This window comes from Rhincodon typus, chromosome 28 (assembly GCF_021869965.1).
Source record: "Rhincodon typus isolate 14 chromosome 28, sRhiTyp1.1, whole genome shotgun sequence".
NCBI classification, from domain to species: Eukaryota; Metazoa; Chordata; class Chondrichthyes; order Orectolobiformes; family Rhincodontidae; genus Rhincodon; species Rhincodon typus.
In genome coordinates, this window is record NC_063359.1 from 32,824,404 (window position 1) to 32,839,000 (window position 14,597).

At 42.4% G+C, this 14,597-nt stretch overlaps 1 protein-coding gene across 1 annotated transcript in view; it reads left to right on the forward strand.

Moving 5' to 3' along the window:
* Window positions 1–14,597, forward strand: part of LOC109918284 (hemicentin-1-like) — a 417,033-nt gene that overhangs the window by 40,973 nt on the left and 361,463 nt on the right. The window contains exon 2 of the mRNA XM_048613389.1: window positions 8,574–8,644. Within this exon, the coding sequence (XP_048469346.1) occupies window positions 8,574–8,644 (71 nt within the window). The remainder of the gene's footprint in view (window positions 1–8,573; window positions 8,645–14,597) is intronic.

Below are 14,597 nucleotides of genomic sequence, written 5' to 3' on the forward strand. Positions count from 1 at the left end.
TAATGTTCAGTAATGGCTGTTTGCAGTTGAGCATGTGTTAGTCTTAGCACTGTGACCAGGAGAGGGAACATTAGCAATTGAATGTTGTATTTGCGGGAGAGAGAGTGAGTGTTACCATACATATACTAGTGTCCTTTTCAGCATCCAAGGTGCAGGAAACTTGTAATGGATATTCTTATTAAGTAAGAACCTCATAATGCGTCAGATGCAGTGCAGTGTGACACAAGCTTATAATCAACATGGAGCATAATAGAGAGGGTGTTTGTAATGGAGACCCTCATAACTAAATAGGTATAAATGAAAGGCTTCTAATAAGGGTTGAGTTGAGGGTGGAAGGGGATTGTGTCTTTGCAGGAAAGTGGGCGAGGGAAGAAATTATGACTTGAAGAAGCCTGCGCATAGACTTCTCTGCTCCTCTACTTTTCATATGGGGAATGAGATCTGCTGAAGGTCTAAAGGGGAAGTTCACCTGGTGGCTCGGTGAACTTATTCAATCAACAATAATATAGAGCAGCAAGTTCAAAGTTTAATCACTAATGTGCTTAATAGAGTTGGTAATGGCTGAGCTACTGTGCCTTTGGTTTAACATGGCTAGGGACAGTGGGAAAAGGGGAAATAAGCTAATGTTTCTGCTACTGGATGTTATCTGATGTATTTTGGTGGGAAGTTGCACATGTGTTGGCCAGAACAGGATATGTTTGACTCCCACAGGTTAACTGTCTGTGTCTGGGCTTGAAAATGAATAATGGGATTTGAAAGAATTATTAGAGGGTGACCACCAAATGTGCAATCAAAGTCAAGGACTGATACAGTAGCTTCAGGAGAGGAAGTGGGAGGAGGAAATTGGCACAGAAAATATTTTAAACAGGAACTGAAATGAATTTAAACAATTTATGAAGCTGCTTGTGTACCTCTAACAGTGCATTGTTGTATAGAATTGTTCTGTTGGTTATAAGTAACTGGCCAGTACACCATCTTGGTGCAGTTATATTTAACATTGTTTCTTCTCAATTTTCCAACTTAACGAAAGTCAAAAGGCTCTGCTTTTACCTGTGTTGCAGACCTCTATGATTCTATGGCTATGTTTATGGAACAATGGCTGGTGAACAGCAGCAACACTTGTTCAATAAGCCGTCAGATACCAAGACAAGCTAGAGACTGAAAACAACAAATGCTGGAGATCACAGCGAGTCAGCATCCATTAAGAGAGAGCAAACTAATGTTTCAAATCTAGATGACTCTTCATTAGAGCTGAAGTGAAGTGTGGAGGGGGTCAGCATTTATGCTGTAGTTATGGGGGGTTGGTGTGTGTCAGTGATGGTGGTGTAGAGTGCTGGTGGAGAAAAGATGTTGATAATTCAGATTAAGTGATCGGAATGTGATAATGGCAGAACAATGGTGTGTCTAACTGCCAGACTTGAAAGAGAACACTGTCCCACTGGAATGGGGAAAGTGGAGAGAGGACATGGTGACAGAGAAATAACATGTAAAACTAAAAGTAAAGGAAGAAATGGGAGTTGGTACACAGTTTGAATAGAATAGAATATCCTTTACTGAAAGTGTTGAACTCAATATTAAGTCCCACAATTTGAAGGTGTTGAACTCAAGGTATAGTCGCACTAGTTTGTGATGTTGGTGCATTCCATTCTTGGTTAGATGATTCAATCTGTTCATTGTGTGGTGTAAAAGGATCTGTTTGATATTTTCTATGGCTGGTCTGATCAGGTAGCTGACTGATGCAGCAAATGTTCTGAGAACACGAGAACTGGAAGCATAGACTGAGGGAGATGAAATCAAAGGCAAAACGTATATTCAAGTTGTATGTTTTCCAACTTCTTTAGCTGCTACTTCCAGTGGGGTTGGAGGCCCACATGGATGTTGCCTTCATTCTTTCAGTGAAACAGTGGCACCTTTGGAATGCCTAACCATTCCTTGGTGTCTGATACATGCAACTCTATCTTCCTATTCCTTTCTTTACTTGCAATTTAACCTTTCACAAAATGCACATTTGCTGTCCTAAAATAAGAACAGAAAGTGTTTGAGAAACTAAGCAGGTCTGGCAACATCTGTGGAGAGAAAAACAGTTATTGTTTTTAGTCCCATATGACTGGAACAAATTTGTTGTCCTGTCATTCCCAGGAGAACATGTCCATGTTGTACCGGGTACCAGATTTTTGTTTGCTTTTTTAAAATTTTTTCATGGGATGTGATCATCACTGGTATGGCCAATATTTGTTGCTCAACTCTATCTGACCTTGAATTTGGCTTGCTAGGTCTTTGACATGGGCAATCAAGAATCAACCATATTTCTGTTAGTTAGGAGTCAGACCAGACAAAGTAAGAATGGCAGATTTCGTTCCTTATAGGACATTAGTAAGCCAGCTGGGTCTTTTACTTAGTGGTAGTTTTGTTCCAGATTTATTGATTGAATTAAATTTCATCACATGCCATATGGGATTTGAACCGATGTGCCCTACATCAGCATTGGCCTCCAGATTACCAGCGCAGTGACATTGGTCTGGATTTTCTGATTACCAGACAATTGTTTTTGAAGCGTATTTGGGAGTTCCACATGAGGACTCTGTGGAATCCCTAGTGTTGCAGATTCTGAGAGAATTTATTAGAAAATAGAAAATTCCACTGGGCAATTCCCTTGCAGCTGTAACCCTCCTAAAGCGTCCATTTAAATTGCAGAATTCAGAGGGTTGTGCTGCAGTTAATAGTTACTCGGGAAAAGGTAGACACTTAAGATGCTAGTCTAACTCCAGTCTAACTGTTCAACTGATCCTCCAAATTACTATACACCCTCAGCAGCACTGCCCCAAACCCTTTACATTCCCCAGACCCTGAATCAACATCCCTCTTTACTCCTGGGACCCAAACACCCCTGCCACTGGACCTAACTCATACCCCACAACAGCTGGGACCATGGGAGTGTTATTTTGAACCAGAAGATTGTGGGTTCAAGACCCAAATCAAGACTTGAGCACAAAAGTCAAAGCTGACACTCCAGTACACTATTGAGAGAGTGTTGCACCGTCAGAGCTGTCTTGTTTCTGATGGGATGTTGTATGAGACCTTTGTCTGACAGGTGAATATAAAAGAATGTGCTGCACCTTTGAAGAAGGACAGGAGAGTTATCCCAATGTCCTAGCCAATATATATTATTAAATCAACATCAAAAAAAATGTTGGGATGGTTACTGTTGAAGCCACACACACGGACCAGGTACTGAACTTCAACAGTAACCATCCCAACACACACAAACAAAGCTGCGTGCGAACACTATTTAAGCAGGCAACAACACACTGTAGTAACACAGAACTACGCCAAGAGGAAGAAGAATACCTCTTGGATATCCAAAAAACTGGGTCAGAAGATGCCTGCACAAACAACATCAGGAAGATACTACACGCCCCGACACACTCATCACACAACCCTACTTCAGGAACACATCGGAACTAACCATAAGACTCCTATGACCGCTGGGCATCAGAGTGGCACACAAGCCCACATTAACCCTACGACAACTGCTCACCCGAACTAAAGACCCATTCCCCGCCATGGACAGGACCAATGTCATCTATAAGATCCCCTGCAGAGACTGTGAGAAACATTACATCAGACAAACAGGAAGGAAACTAACAACAAGGGTACACGAACACCAACTGGCTACAAAAAGACACGACCAATATTCACTCATCTCAATCCACATGGATAAGGAGAACCACCAATTTGACTGGGACAACACCAAAATCCTGGGACAGGCTAAGCAGAGACAGGCACGGGAATTCCTAGAAGCCTGGTGCTCCACGAAGAAAGCCATTAATAAACACATAGAACTCGACCCCATAGACACTCCACGACTAAGGAAAACCGGAAGTGAGGCAATCCAGCTCAATGGACTCCAGAGTTTAAAAACCAGGCGGGAAAACACACCAGCGCTTCATCGAAGGCTGCACTGATGATGTTACCCAGCATGGTAACTAAACGTCTGCAGAGCAGCAAACCAGCTCGGCGAGCCAAACCAACCTCAACACCCACACGCCAAGCTACAAATCTACTCCAAAACTTGGTCAAAGTCTGTGTGTATATGTGTGTGTGTGCGCGTGTGTGCGTGTGTGTGTGTGGTTTGCACGACCTCCTCAGATATTGTGTTCCATAAGGAATGACATGAGACAATGGTCCACAGAAATGCTTCAAATTCAAAAATGCATTTAATTATCAGAACTTGTCAATGGCTTATGGTACTAAATGGACAGATAAAGGTGCAGAAACACGCCTTAAGAATTATTGAGAACACTGAATCTATAAGACGGTGGCATTAAAGAAGACTGCCTTGGGCAATGAAACAGGCCAGTCACAATTATAAGTTTAATCAAATTGTGGCACTTCTCCCTCTCTAGTCTGTAAAACAGGAAACTTCAATTTGAATTGCATAACAGTTGCTGGTCAAGGCCTTTAGAATTAAAACCAGGATTAAAAAATGAATATTTGAATCCTGGTTTTAAACCTCAATCCTGGCTCTGAGAACAGGACTGGTAAAATAAAGTCTGCAGTCTGTGCTGAGGTTACAGTGTGAAATGAGCTTTAAGACAGTTTCATTTGGATTAGAGCATGCTGCAAAAATTGTAAATAATTCAGCACAAACTGTTAACGGAATTGGCAACTTCAATACAACATTATGACAGTGGCTGTGGGCAAATGTAGATGTGAAAATTATCCTACAAGGTGTGTTTGAAATTATACTTCAGGCAAAATTCAATGTGGAATGAAGCCACATGGAGCATAAGCTGTGTGATTCAATATTTGCTGTGTACAGTGAAAAGTTTTACAATGGCTGCCTTTAATGGCGCCATCTTAAGTACAAGTTTGGGGGTATACTCATTGGAGTTTAGAAGAATGAGAGGGGACCTGCCATTCTTGGATAAGAAAGAGGAATAAAAGGAAAAGTAGAAGCATTATTTACAGTGTCTAAAAAATAAGTTAGAAGCAAGATAGTTATAATATAGTTAAAGGATTGACGTTATAGTCCAGTAAAGAATTTCAAATAGCAGCAGCTGAGCACGTGGTTTGACAGCCTGCACCAGACCCCAGCCCAACAACTGTCCTGCTGTGTTCCAAAACTCCAATCCGCTCTGCACTGGCACTCAGCTGCAGCAAGGTAAGTTGCTCTGGGACTCACTTCCTCTCGTGCTGCTCCAGGACTCGGGTTTCCCCTTGTGCTGCTCTGGGACTCGAGTTTTCCTGCTTCCCCGCATGCTGTCCCAGGACTGCTAAACCAAGAGGGAAAAAAAAGAAAAATGAAAAGAATAGGCAGAGCAGAGGAGCAGCGGGTGGAGCGACCTACACTGCAGCAATCTTTGTAGCTAATGTTTATTGGAGAGAGATTAATGCCGGCAAATTAGTGAAGAGGATCCAGTCAGAGTCCCTAGGCTAAAACAGCATCCCAGCAATTCCCCTCAACCTGTATGAATAAGATTGTGGTGTTCTCTGTTCCATCATTGATGCTGCTTAATGTCTGAGACCCAGATATGTGGTAAATGCCCAAGTAGGCAAGGCACAGGAGTTACCACGTGAAGGATGAGTCTCCAATGGAAATTTTTAAACCTACACCAGTATTCCCGTGGATCACAAGGGTGCTGTGTTTCTGTTTACCAGATGCATAACACCAATCTGGAGAGCATCTTTCAAGGAAGACTATAAGATGTAGGAGGCAATGGCTTAGTGGTATTATCGCTAGAATATTAATCCAGAAGGCAGTTAATGTTCCAAGAAACCAGGTTTGAATCTCATCATGACAGATGGTAGAATTTGAATTCATTAAAAAGAAATCTGGAATTATGGGTCTAATAATGATATGTACCATTGTCAAAAAATCTCATCGAGTTCAGTAATGTCCTTTAGGGAAGGAAACTGCCATCCTTACTACATGTGACTGTCGACCCACAACAATGTGGTTGAATTTTAACTTCTCTCTGGGCAATTAGGGATGGGCAATAAATGCAGACCTAGCCAGTGACACCCAGATCGTGTGAATGAATAAAAAGGTACGCATTCAGCTCACTGAGACTGCTCCGCCATTCCATGAGATCATTGCTAATCTGATAATCTTCAACTCCACTTTCCTGCCTTTTCCTTGTTTCCTTACTGCTTCAAACTCTGCCTATCCCAGTCTCTACTACTTTCTTTGGCAGTGGTTTTCAACCATTGTACCGCAACAAGGTGCAAAGTATGCCACAAAATGTTTGGGAAGCAGCACTGTTTTATCTGAGCATTGAGGCGGCATCCGTGCTTCCGATCTCCTCTGGAGCCTCAGTGTCTATTATTGAAGGCGGTATCTGCTGATGCCTGGCATCCCTATTGACTGTGCATGCGCAAGCCTCACTTTTGTAGGCTTCCAATAACATGTACGCAGCTAGGCCCAGGTTTCCCACTAACCTGGTACGTTACAATTTACTATACGTTTCGCTGTGATCCATTGTTTATGAATAGTTGGAAACAGTCAGGTTGAGCAGTTTTTGTATATATGTCTGTGCTTGCAGGAAATTCCTCCTCCACTCTGTTTTAAATTGGTAACTGCTTATTCTAAGATTCTGATCCTAGACTCTCCCGCAAGGGGAAAGAATCTTTCTGCATCTACCCTGTAAATCCCCCAAAGAATCTTGTATGTTTCAATTTGGTCACCTCTTATTCTTCTGAACCCCAATGGATATACCCCCAAACTATTCAACCTCCCCTCATAAGACAGTCCCTCCATACCCAGTATCAGCCGAGTGGATCTTCTCTGGATTGCTCCAATGCCATTATATCTTTCCTTAGAGAAGAGAAGGGGCCCAAAACTGTTCACAGTATTCTATCTATAGTCTAACCAGTGCCTTTTATATTTTTAGCAAGGTCTTCCTATTTTTATGCTCCATTCCCTTTGAAATAAAGGTCAATATCAATTTGCCTACCCTATTACCAGCTGATCTTGTTTCCTAGCTTTTTGTGATTGATATATAAAGATTCCCAAATCCGTCTGTGCTTTAGCTTTCTTCAGTCTTTATTTAATTAATATTCAACTCCTCTATTCTTCCTGCCAAAGTGCATAACCTCATATTTTTCTGCACTATATTCCACCTGTCAAGTATTTTGCATAACCTGTTTATATCCCTCTGCAGACTCTTAAAATCATCCTCACTGCTTGTGTTCCCACTTAGTTTTGTGTCATCCGTAAACTTGGCTATAGTACATTTGCCTTCCTGCTCCAAGTTGTGGACCCAGCACTGGTCCCTGTGATATGCCACTGATTACAGGTTGCAATCCTGAAAATGTCCCCCTTATCCCAACTCTCTGTCTTCTATTAGTTAGCCAAACCTCTGTTCATTGCTCACATACTACCTCCAACATAATAAGCTCTTGTTAAGTAGCTTAACGTGTCGTTCCTTGTCAAAGTATTATGTATTTCTAAATGCTCTGTTGTGACACCCATTGTAATAGATTGTAACAATGACAAACTTTGAGCTAACTGTCCTAGTTACCTGTTTGTTTTATGTCTCCTTCTGTTTTTAAATAAAGCTGTTACATTGGTCATTTTTGTATCCTCTGAGACTTTTCCAGAATCTAAGGGTTCTTGGAAGATTACAACATGTATCCACTATATTTGTAACTCCTTCTTGTAATCAGGTCCAGAAGACGTACCCATCTTTGGCCCTGTTAATTTCCCCAACATTTTTTATCTAGTGATAGTTATTATATTTATTTTGTCTCCTCCTCTTGCCCTTGATTATATAGGAAGCAGTGGAATAGTTTAAGGACAAAGCTGTACTATCATCCAACCTGGCATTATTAACTGTAGCATTACAAGACTATGATTTCAACACCTAAAATCTTCCAGTTAAGAGTATATATGTATACACTAGTGATGAAGATAAAATGATTTCAATAAGACAGGGATGGTATCAGAGATTTGGGAAATCTTGGCTACTTTTCAATAAACATTTTAATATGAGATCAGGAGTAGGGTGCCTGGGCTGATGCAGTTATATGCTGATCATAGATTCATGTTTCAATCTGGTCCACATGAAGAATGCATGCAAAAACCTAAGCATCCCGCCCACCTGCCTCTGCCTGCCTGCCTTTTCAAACACCACCTGCGACAGGGTGTATTGATCTAGCATTGGACTATTTAGTCATCCCGGGACCCACCACCCTGAAGTAGAGAAAAGTCAACCTTGGTCTCGATGGACTTACCTCAGAAAGAGAATATCTGCTGGTGCTCATCAAAAGCAACCTGAAATGAGAGAATATATTCTATTCCTCTATAGTGACGTCCTTGTACTAAAGTTTTATGGCAACATAAAACAGATTTCTGTTAATCCCAAATGTTTTTGGCCAATTAAGTTTACAGGAGTATTACACAACATCAGAAATTCTCATGTTCAGGATGTCAGCTGTCCAGAATTAGGAAGACATCCCTTTCAGGCCACTAATGTGCCTCACTTTAATGAGCTTCAAACTGACCAACACTTTTGTAAGAGGCATTTGTGAGGAGTGGGTTGAGTTAATTATTCTTCATTTCTCTCATGCAGAAATTGGTCCTGTTACTGTCACCTCGGATTCAAAGAGATTTCAGAGTGAACTCCGGGATCTGTATGTACAGGTTAGTGCTGAGCATGCCTGGACCATCACTTTTGAACTCTGATCCTACTGAAGAGATAGCATTAATACAGCGGCAGTTTACGAGATTGGATTGATCCAACAATGAGATTTTGTAGTTAATTGGATTTTCAATGGACCAGTACAGCATCTTGAATTGTATTGCTGGCAATTATGAAAAGTGAACAATGGTGAAATCAGTGAGAGCATGATAATGAATTAAAGGGAGAATTTACATTAATTTGGTGTAGAGATAGTACGAACTGCAGATGCTGGAGAATCTGAGATAACAAGGTGTAGAGCTGGATGAACACAGCAGGCCAAGCAGCATCAGAGGAGCAGGAAAGCTGACGTTTTGGGTCTGGACCCTTCTTCAGAAATGGGAGAGGGGAAGGGGATTCTGAAATAAATAGGGAGAGAGGGGGAGGCGGATAGAAGATGGATAAAGGAGAAGATAGGTGGAGAGGAGACAACAGGTCAAAGAGATGGGGGTGGAGCCAGTAAAGGTGAGTGTAGTGGGCTGTTAGTGGGGGATAGGTCAGTCCAGGGAGGACGGACAGGTCAAGGGGGCGGGATGAGGCTGGTAGATAGGAGATGGGGGTGGGGCCTGAGGTGGGAGGAGGGGATAGATGGGAGGAAGGACAGGTTAGGGAGGCGGGGACAAGCTGGGCTGGTTTTGGGATGTGGTTGGGTGAGGGGAGATTTTGAAGCTTGTGAAGTCCACATTGATACAGTTGGGCTGCAGGGTTCCCAAGTGAAATATGAGTTGCTGTTCTTGCAACCTTCGGGTGGCATCGTTGTGGCACTGCAGGAGGCCCAGGATGGACATGTCATCTAGGGAGTGGGAGGGGGAGTTGAAATGGTTCACAACTGGGAGGTGCAGTTGTTTGTTGTGAACCGAGCGTAGGTGTTCCACAAAGTGGTCCCCAATCGTCCGCTTGCTTTCCCCGGTGTAGAGGAGGCCACATCGGGAACAGCGGATACAGTATACCACATTAGCAGATGTGCAGGTGAATATCTGTTTGATGTGGAAGGTCTTCTTGGGGCCTGGGATGGGGGTAAGGGGGGAGGTGTAGGGGCAAGTGTAGTACTTCCTGTGGTTGCAGGGAAAAGTGCCGGGGGTGGTGGGGCTGGTGGGGCTGGTGGGGAGTGTGGAGCGGACGAGGGAGTCACGGAGAGAGTGGTCCCTCCGGAAAGCAGATAAGGGTGGGAAAGGAAAAATGTCTTTGGTAGTGGGGTCAGATTGCAGATGGCGGAAGTGTCGGAGGATGATGTGTTGGATCCAGAGGTTGGTGGGGTGATACGTGAGGACGAGGGGGATCCTGTTTTGGTTGTTATTGCAGGGAGGGGGTGTGAGGGATGAGTTGCGGGAAATGCGGGCGATGCGGTTGAGGGCGTTTTCGACCACTGTTGGGGGGGAAGTTGCGGTCCTTGAAAAACGAGGACATCTGGGATGTCCGGGAGTGGAATGCCTCACCCCGGGAGCAGATGCGGTGGAGGCGAAGGAATTGGGAATAGGGGATGGCATTTTTGCAGGAAGGTGGGTGGGAGGAGGTGTATTCCAGGTAGCTGTGGGAGTCGGTAGGCTTGAAATGGATATCGGTTTCCAGGTGGATGAACTGTTCGAGCTCCTCGTGGGAGCACGAGGCGGCGCCGATACAGTCATCGATGTAACGGAGGAAGAGATGGGGAATAGGGCCAGTGTAGCTTAATTTGGTGTTTTCCTTAACCTCGGGATGCCCCAAAGCAACTGTTGAAATGTAGTCACAATTGTAAGGTCAGGAGAAATGCATAATCAAATTAAACCTCGTGCCTTTTACTCCTGACGTGTAGTATTCCGGTGAAGCAAACATCTTCCCGTCCACTCTCTTGATGTAGAATTTCAACAGTGCAAAACCTTCCTGGCATAAGTAGATCCACTATTTCATTATTGCAGTTTTTAAGAGTCCCAAAGTGCAGGTTCAAAACTCAGAAGAACCTCTTTAGGTCTTCATTGAACTAAGGTAGAGGATGGTCTAGATGTTCATATGCAAGTTCTACAAGTAGCCACTAGCAAAGCACAATTAACATCGAAGCAAAAGTGATGACATTTATTCACAGATCCTTCCCACTGCACAATCCCACTAGATCAACCTATACTACACTACTTCATCAAAGTCTCACTAGGAAACCAGTATAAGTAATCAGAAGGGACTGTGCCACTGATAAGGCTAGGGTGAAAAAAAACCCTTTGACAGATCCAAAATTGTGGTAGTGTGTTTGTGAACTAGCTCAGTGGTTTGGGATTGTTGCCTGAGAAATTTTTTGAGAAGTGATCATCTCGTTACTGCAATTAAAGCCCAAACGTTGCTCATATTTTAGCCTAATTAAACAGATGTGAAATTCAGTTACACAAAATGAACCAGAATGTGCCATTTTGATAATAATTGTCCTGAATGATGATGGCTCCCAGACGATTGCCTGACCTTCTAGGGCAGTATTTGAAGTATGCAGAGTTCACTTCCCACAGCCTTTATTTGAATGATCATGGACAGTCACATTGGTTTCAAATTCCTAATGTGCAGTTAGATAATTTCGCTTTTAGAGAAAGAAATTAATTAAGAGGATTTTTTCCTCCCAGTTATACACAAATTATTCCGTTGAGACTGATTCAGGGTTTTATCCGGGTATGTCATAACCTACCTTTGTACTCTATATTCTATGTAGTCAGTTGCTGATTGATCTGTTGTGCAATATTAGCATTTTCTGGTTTTACTTTTGATGACCAACAATTGCAGTTTTTCAGGAATGTGAGTGCATTCTTGGATTTGAACTTATTTTTGTCTTGTTGGGAATTAAGCTTTGGCTTCTTTCTGCTATGACATTGATCTCGAATTTGCATTTTTAAAGAATTTTATTTGGCTTTGCAGTGTATTCAACATAAAGGTTTTTTTGAAGTGAAGTGCTATCTACCTGTAGAGTGCGTGTGCCGCATGGGGGAGGTCACATGACTCCAGTAGACCATGCACATGATTGTACTTTTGTACATGATTGCAGTTCAAACAAAACATCCCCTTTTTCATGCAAAAGAGAGAAAAGCCCGGATTATCATTTATATTTAGTGGCACCCAAATTAGCAAATATATACAATTGACCTCACGCCTTAGCAATTAATTATTCCCATCAGCCTATATATATGCATTGCACACGGATTTGTTGAATCATGATGGTCTCTTGATGATATGTGTGCATGTTGTTATTATTGGCTGTGCAACTGGGTGCTGTTTCCCGATGGAGTACCATTTCTGTGTAATTTGTTTCTTTTCACTGTGGTCATTGTTCCATGTCTGTTTTTGGGTTGTTGTGGACCCCTGGATGTGATGGTTTATCAGTTATTTGACCTTTACTTAGGAATTCTACATAGCACATGTTATTCCACTTCTCAGCATTTCAAAGCTTGACAGATGCTTCTCTCTTGCATTAGTGGTGGATGTGAAATATTTAGAAGCCACTTAGATAAGTACAAGAATAGGAAAGGTTTGGAGAGATATGGACCAGGAGCAGGCGGGTTAGTTTAGTTTGGGATTATGTTTGGCATGGACTGGTTGGACCAAATGGTCTGTTTCGGTGCTTTGTGGCTCTATGACTTCCCAGCCCAAAATGAAAATGAACATCAGAGTGTAGAAAGTCCTTTCCCTAAGCCCTCTGGGCAGTTCCATAGGAATTCTGGGTAATTTCCTCATTCTTGGAACTATGGACATTATTTTTTTTCCAAAGCTAGCTGAGTAAAAGACGTTATATATTGATCAATGGAATCATTTTCACTTTGATCCACAATATTAAATTTGTATCAAATAAAAACTGAAAGAACTGATGTGGAAATCAGAAACAAAAACAGAAATTGCTGGGAAAGCTCAGCAAATCTGGCAGCATCTCTGACAAGAAATCAGAGTTAATATTTTGGGTTCGGTGACCCTTCCTCAGAACATTCATGCATAACAGTCACTTGGGGCTCAAAGTGTGCTTTTAAAGCTTTTAAAATTTCTGCCATACGGTTTTCTGCTGTTCAGAGAGATTTAGAGTTGAATATATTCAGAAAGAGTCTCTTACCAACAGTGATACAAGTGTAGTGGCATGTAACTGGAACAAAAACAAAGTTGCTGGAAAAGCTCAGCAGGTCTGGCAGCATCTGTGAAGGAAAGAACAGAGTTAACGTTTCGGGTCTGGTGACCCTTCTTCAGAACTGATGGTGGCTGAGAAAACATCAGTTTATATGCAGAAAAAAGGGGATGGGGATGGGGTAGGGAGTAAATGATAGGATAGAGCCTAAAGAGAGAGAAGAACAGTTGGACAGACAAAGAGTTGATAATGAGCAGGCTGGGATGGTGAATAGTTGTTAATGGGGACTATTAGTGACTAATAACAGGAAGTGTGTAATGGCAGGCTATGTGGTAACAAGGCCTCGTATGTGGGGGTATGGGGCTGGGATACGGGAGAGTTTAGGCCCTAAAATTATTGAACTCGATATTGAGTCCAGAGGGCTGCAGGTGTTGTTTTTCTAGCTTGTGTTGAGCTTCGCTAGAAAACTGTAGCAAGCCAGAGACAGACATGTTAGTCAGGGAACAGGGAACAGTGGCATGTAACTGTTCTGAATTGCTCCACAAATCCATTGCTATTTCATAATTTGGCCATTCTACATGAAAGAAATTTCAGTTTTGCTTCTGTAGTGATTGTAACGAGGTTTGCCAGGTGATCATCATAGAATATAAGTTCCCTGATTGGGGCTGTTAATCTGGTCCAAACAGGGCGCCCTGGCTGACAGGGTTGGGCATGTGGCGCACAGTATTGTGTCTGACTCCAGATGAAAAGATTGTGTGTTCAAATCACATAAGGCAGAGAAAGTTCAACCTCATCTCAAGTTTTATATCATTAGAATCTCTTCTGGGGTAGAAGGATGTATAACAAGGATGGATTGCACCTGAATTGGGAGCGGACCAATATGCTGGCAGGGAGATTTGCTAGTGCTACTCGGGAGACTTTAAACTAGTAAGGTGGTAGACACACATACATAAGAGAAAAGGCTGATGCCAGTACAGTTGCGAAGAGAAGCAAACCAAATCGCCGAGAGAGGTGAGAACGAGGTAATACTAATAAATTAAACTGCACTTACTTCAATGCAAGAAGCCTGACAGGTAAGGCAGATGACCTCGGCATGGTTGGGAACCTGAGACAAGGATATCATAGCTAATACAGAAATGTAGCTCATAGAAGAGCAGGTCTAGTAGCTTAGTGTTCCAGGTTAAAGAAGCTTTGGAAGGATAGAAAGGGGGCCAAGAGAGGAGGGGAATGGTGTTTTTGGTTAGGGCTGTATTTGGGGAGGACGTTCTTGGGTGTACATCCAGTGAAGTTATTTGCATGGAACTGAGAAATAAGAAAAGAATGATCACCATATTGGGATTGTACTATAAGACTCTCAGTAGTCAGTGGGAAATTGAACAACAAATTTGAAAGGAGATCTCAGATATTTGTAAAAATGATAGACTGGGACTGCTGTAGTGTTAACGGCTTCGATGGAGAGGAATTTGTTAAGTGTGTACAAGAACATTTTTCTGTTTCATTAGATGAATGAACCCACAAGAGAAGGAGCAAAACTTGACCTTCTCTTGGGAAATAAAGCAGGGCAGGTGAGGAGTCAGTGGAGGAGCACTTTGTGGCTAGTGATCATAATTCTATCAATTTTAAAATAGCTATGGAAAATGATAGACCTGATCTAAAAGTTAAATTTCTCAATTGGAGTAAGACTGATTTTGACTGTATTATGCAAGAACTTTCAAAAGTTTATTGGGTGAGGCCCATTCGCAGGTAAAGATGTGGTTGGAAAGTGGGGGGCCTTCAAAAATGAGATAACGAGAGTCCAGAGGCATAATAGAGATAACAAGGTGTAGAGCTGGATGAACACAGCAGGCCAAGCAGCATCG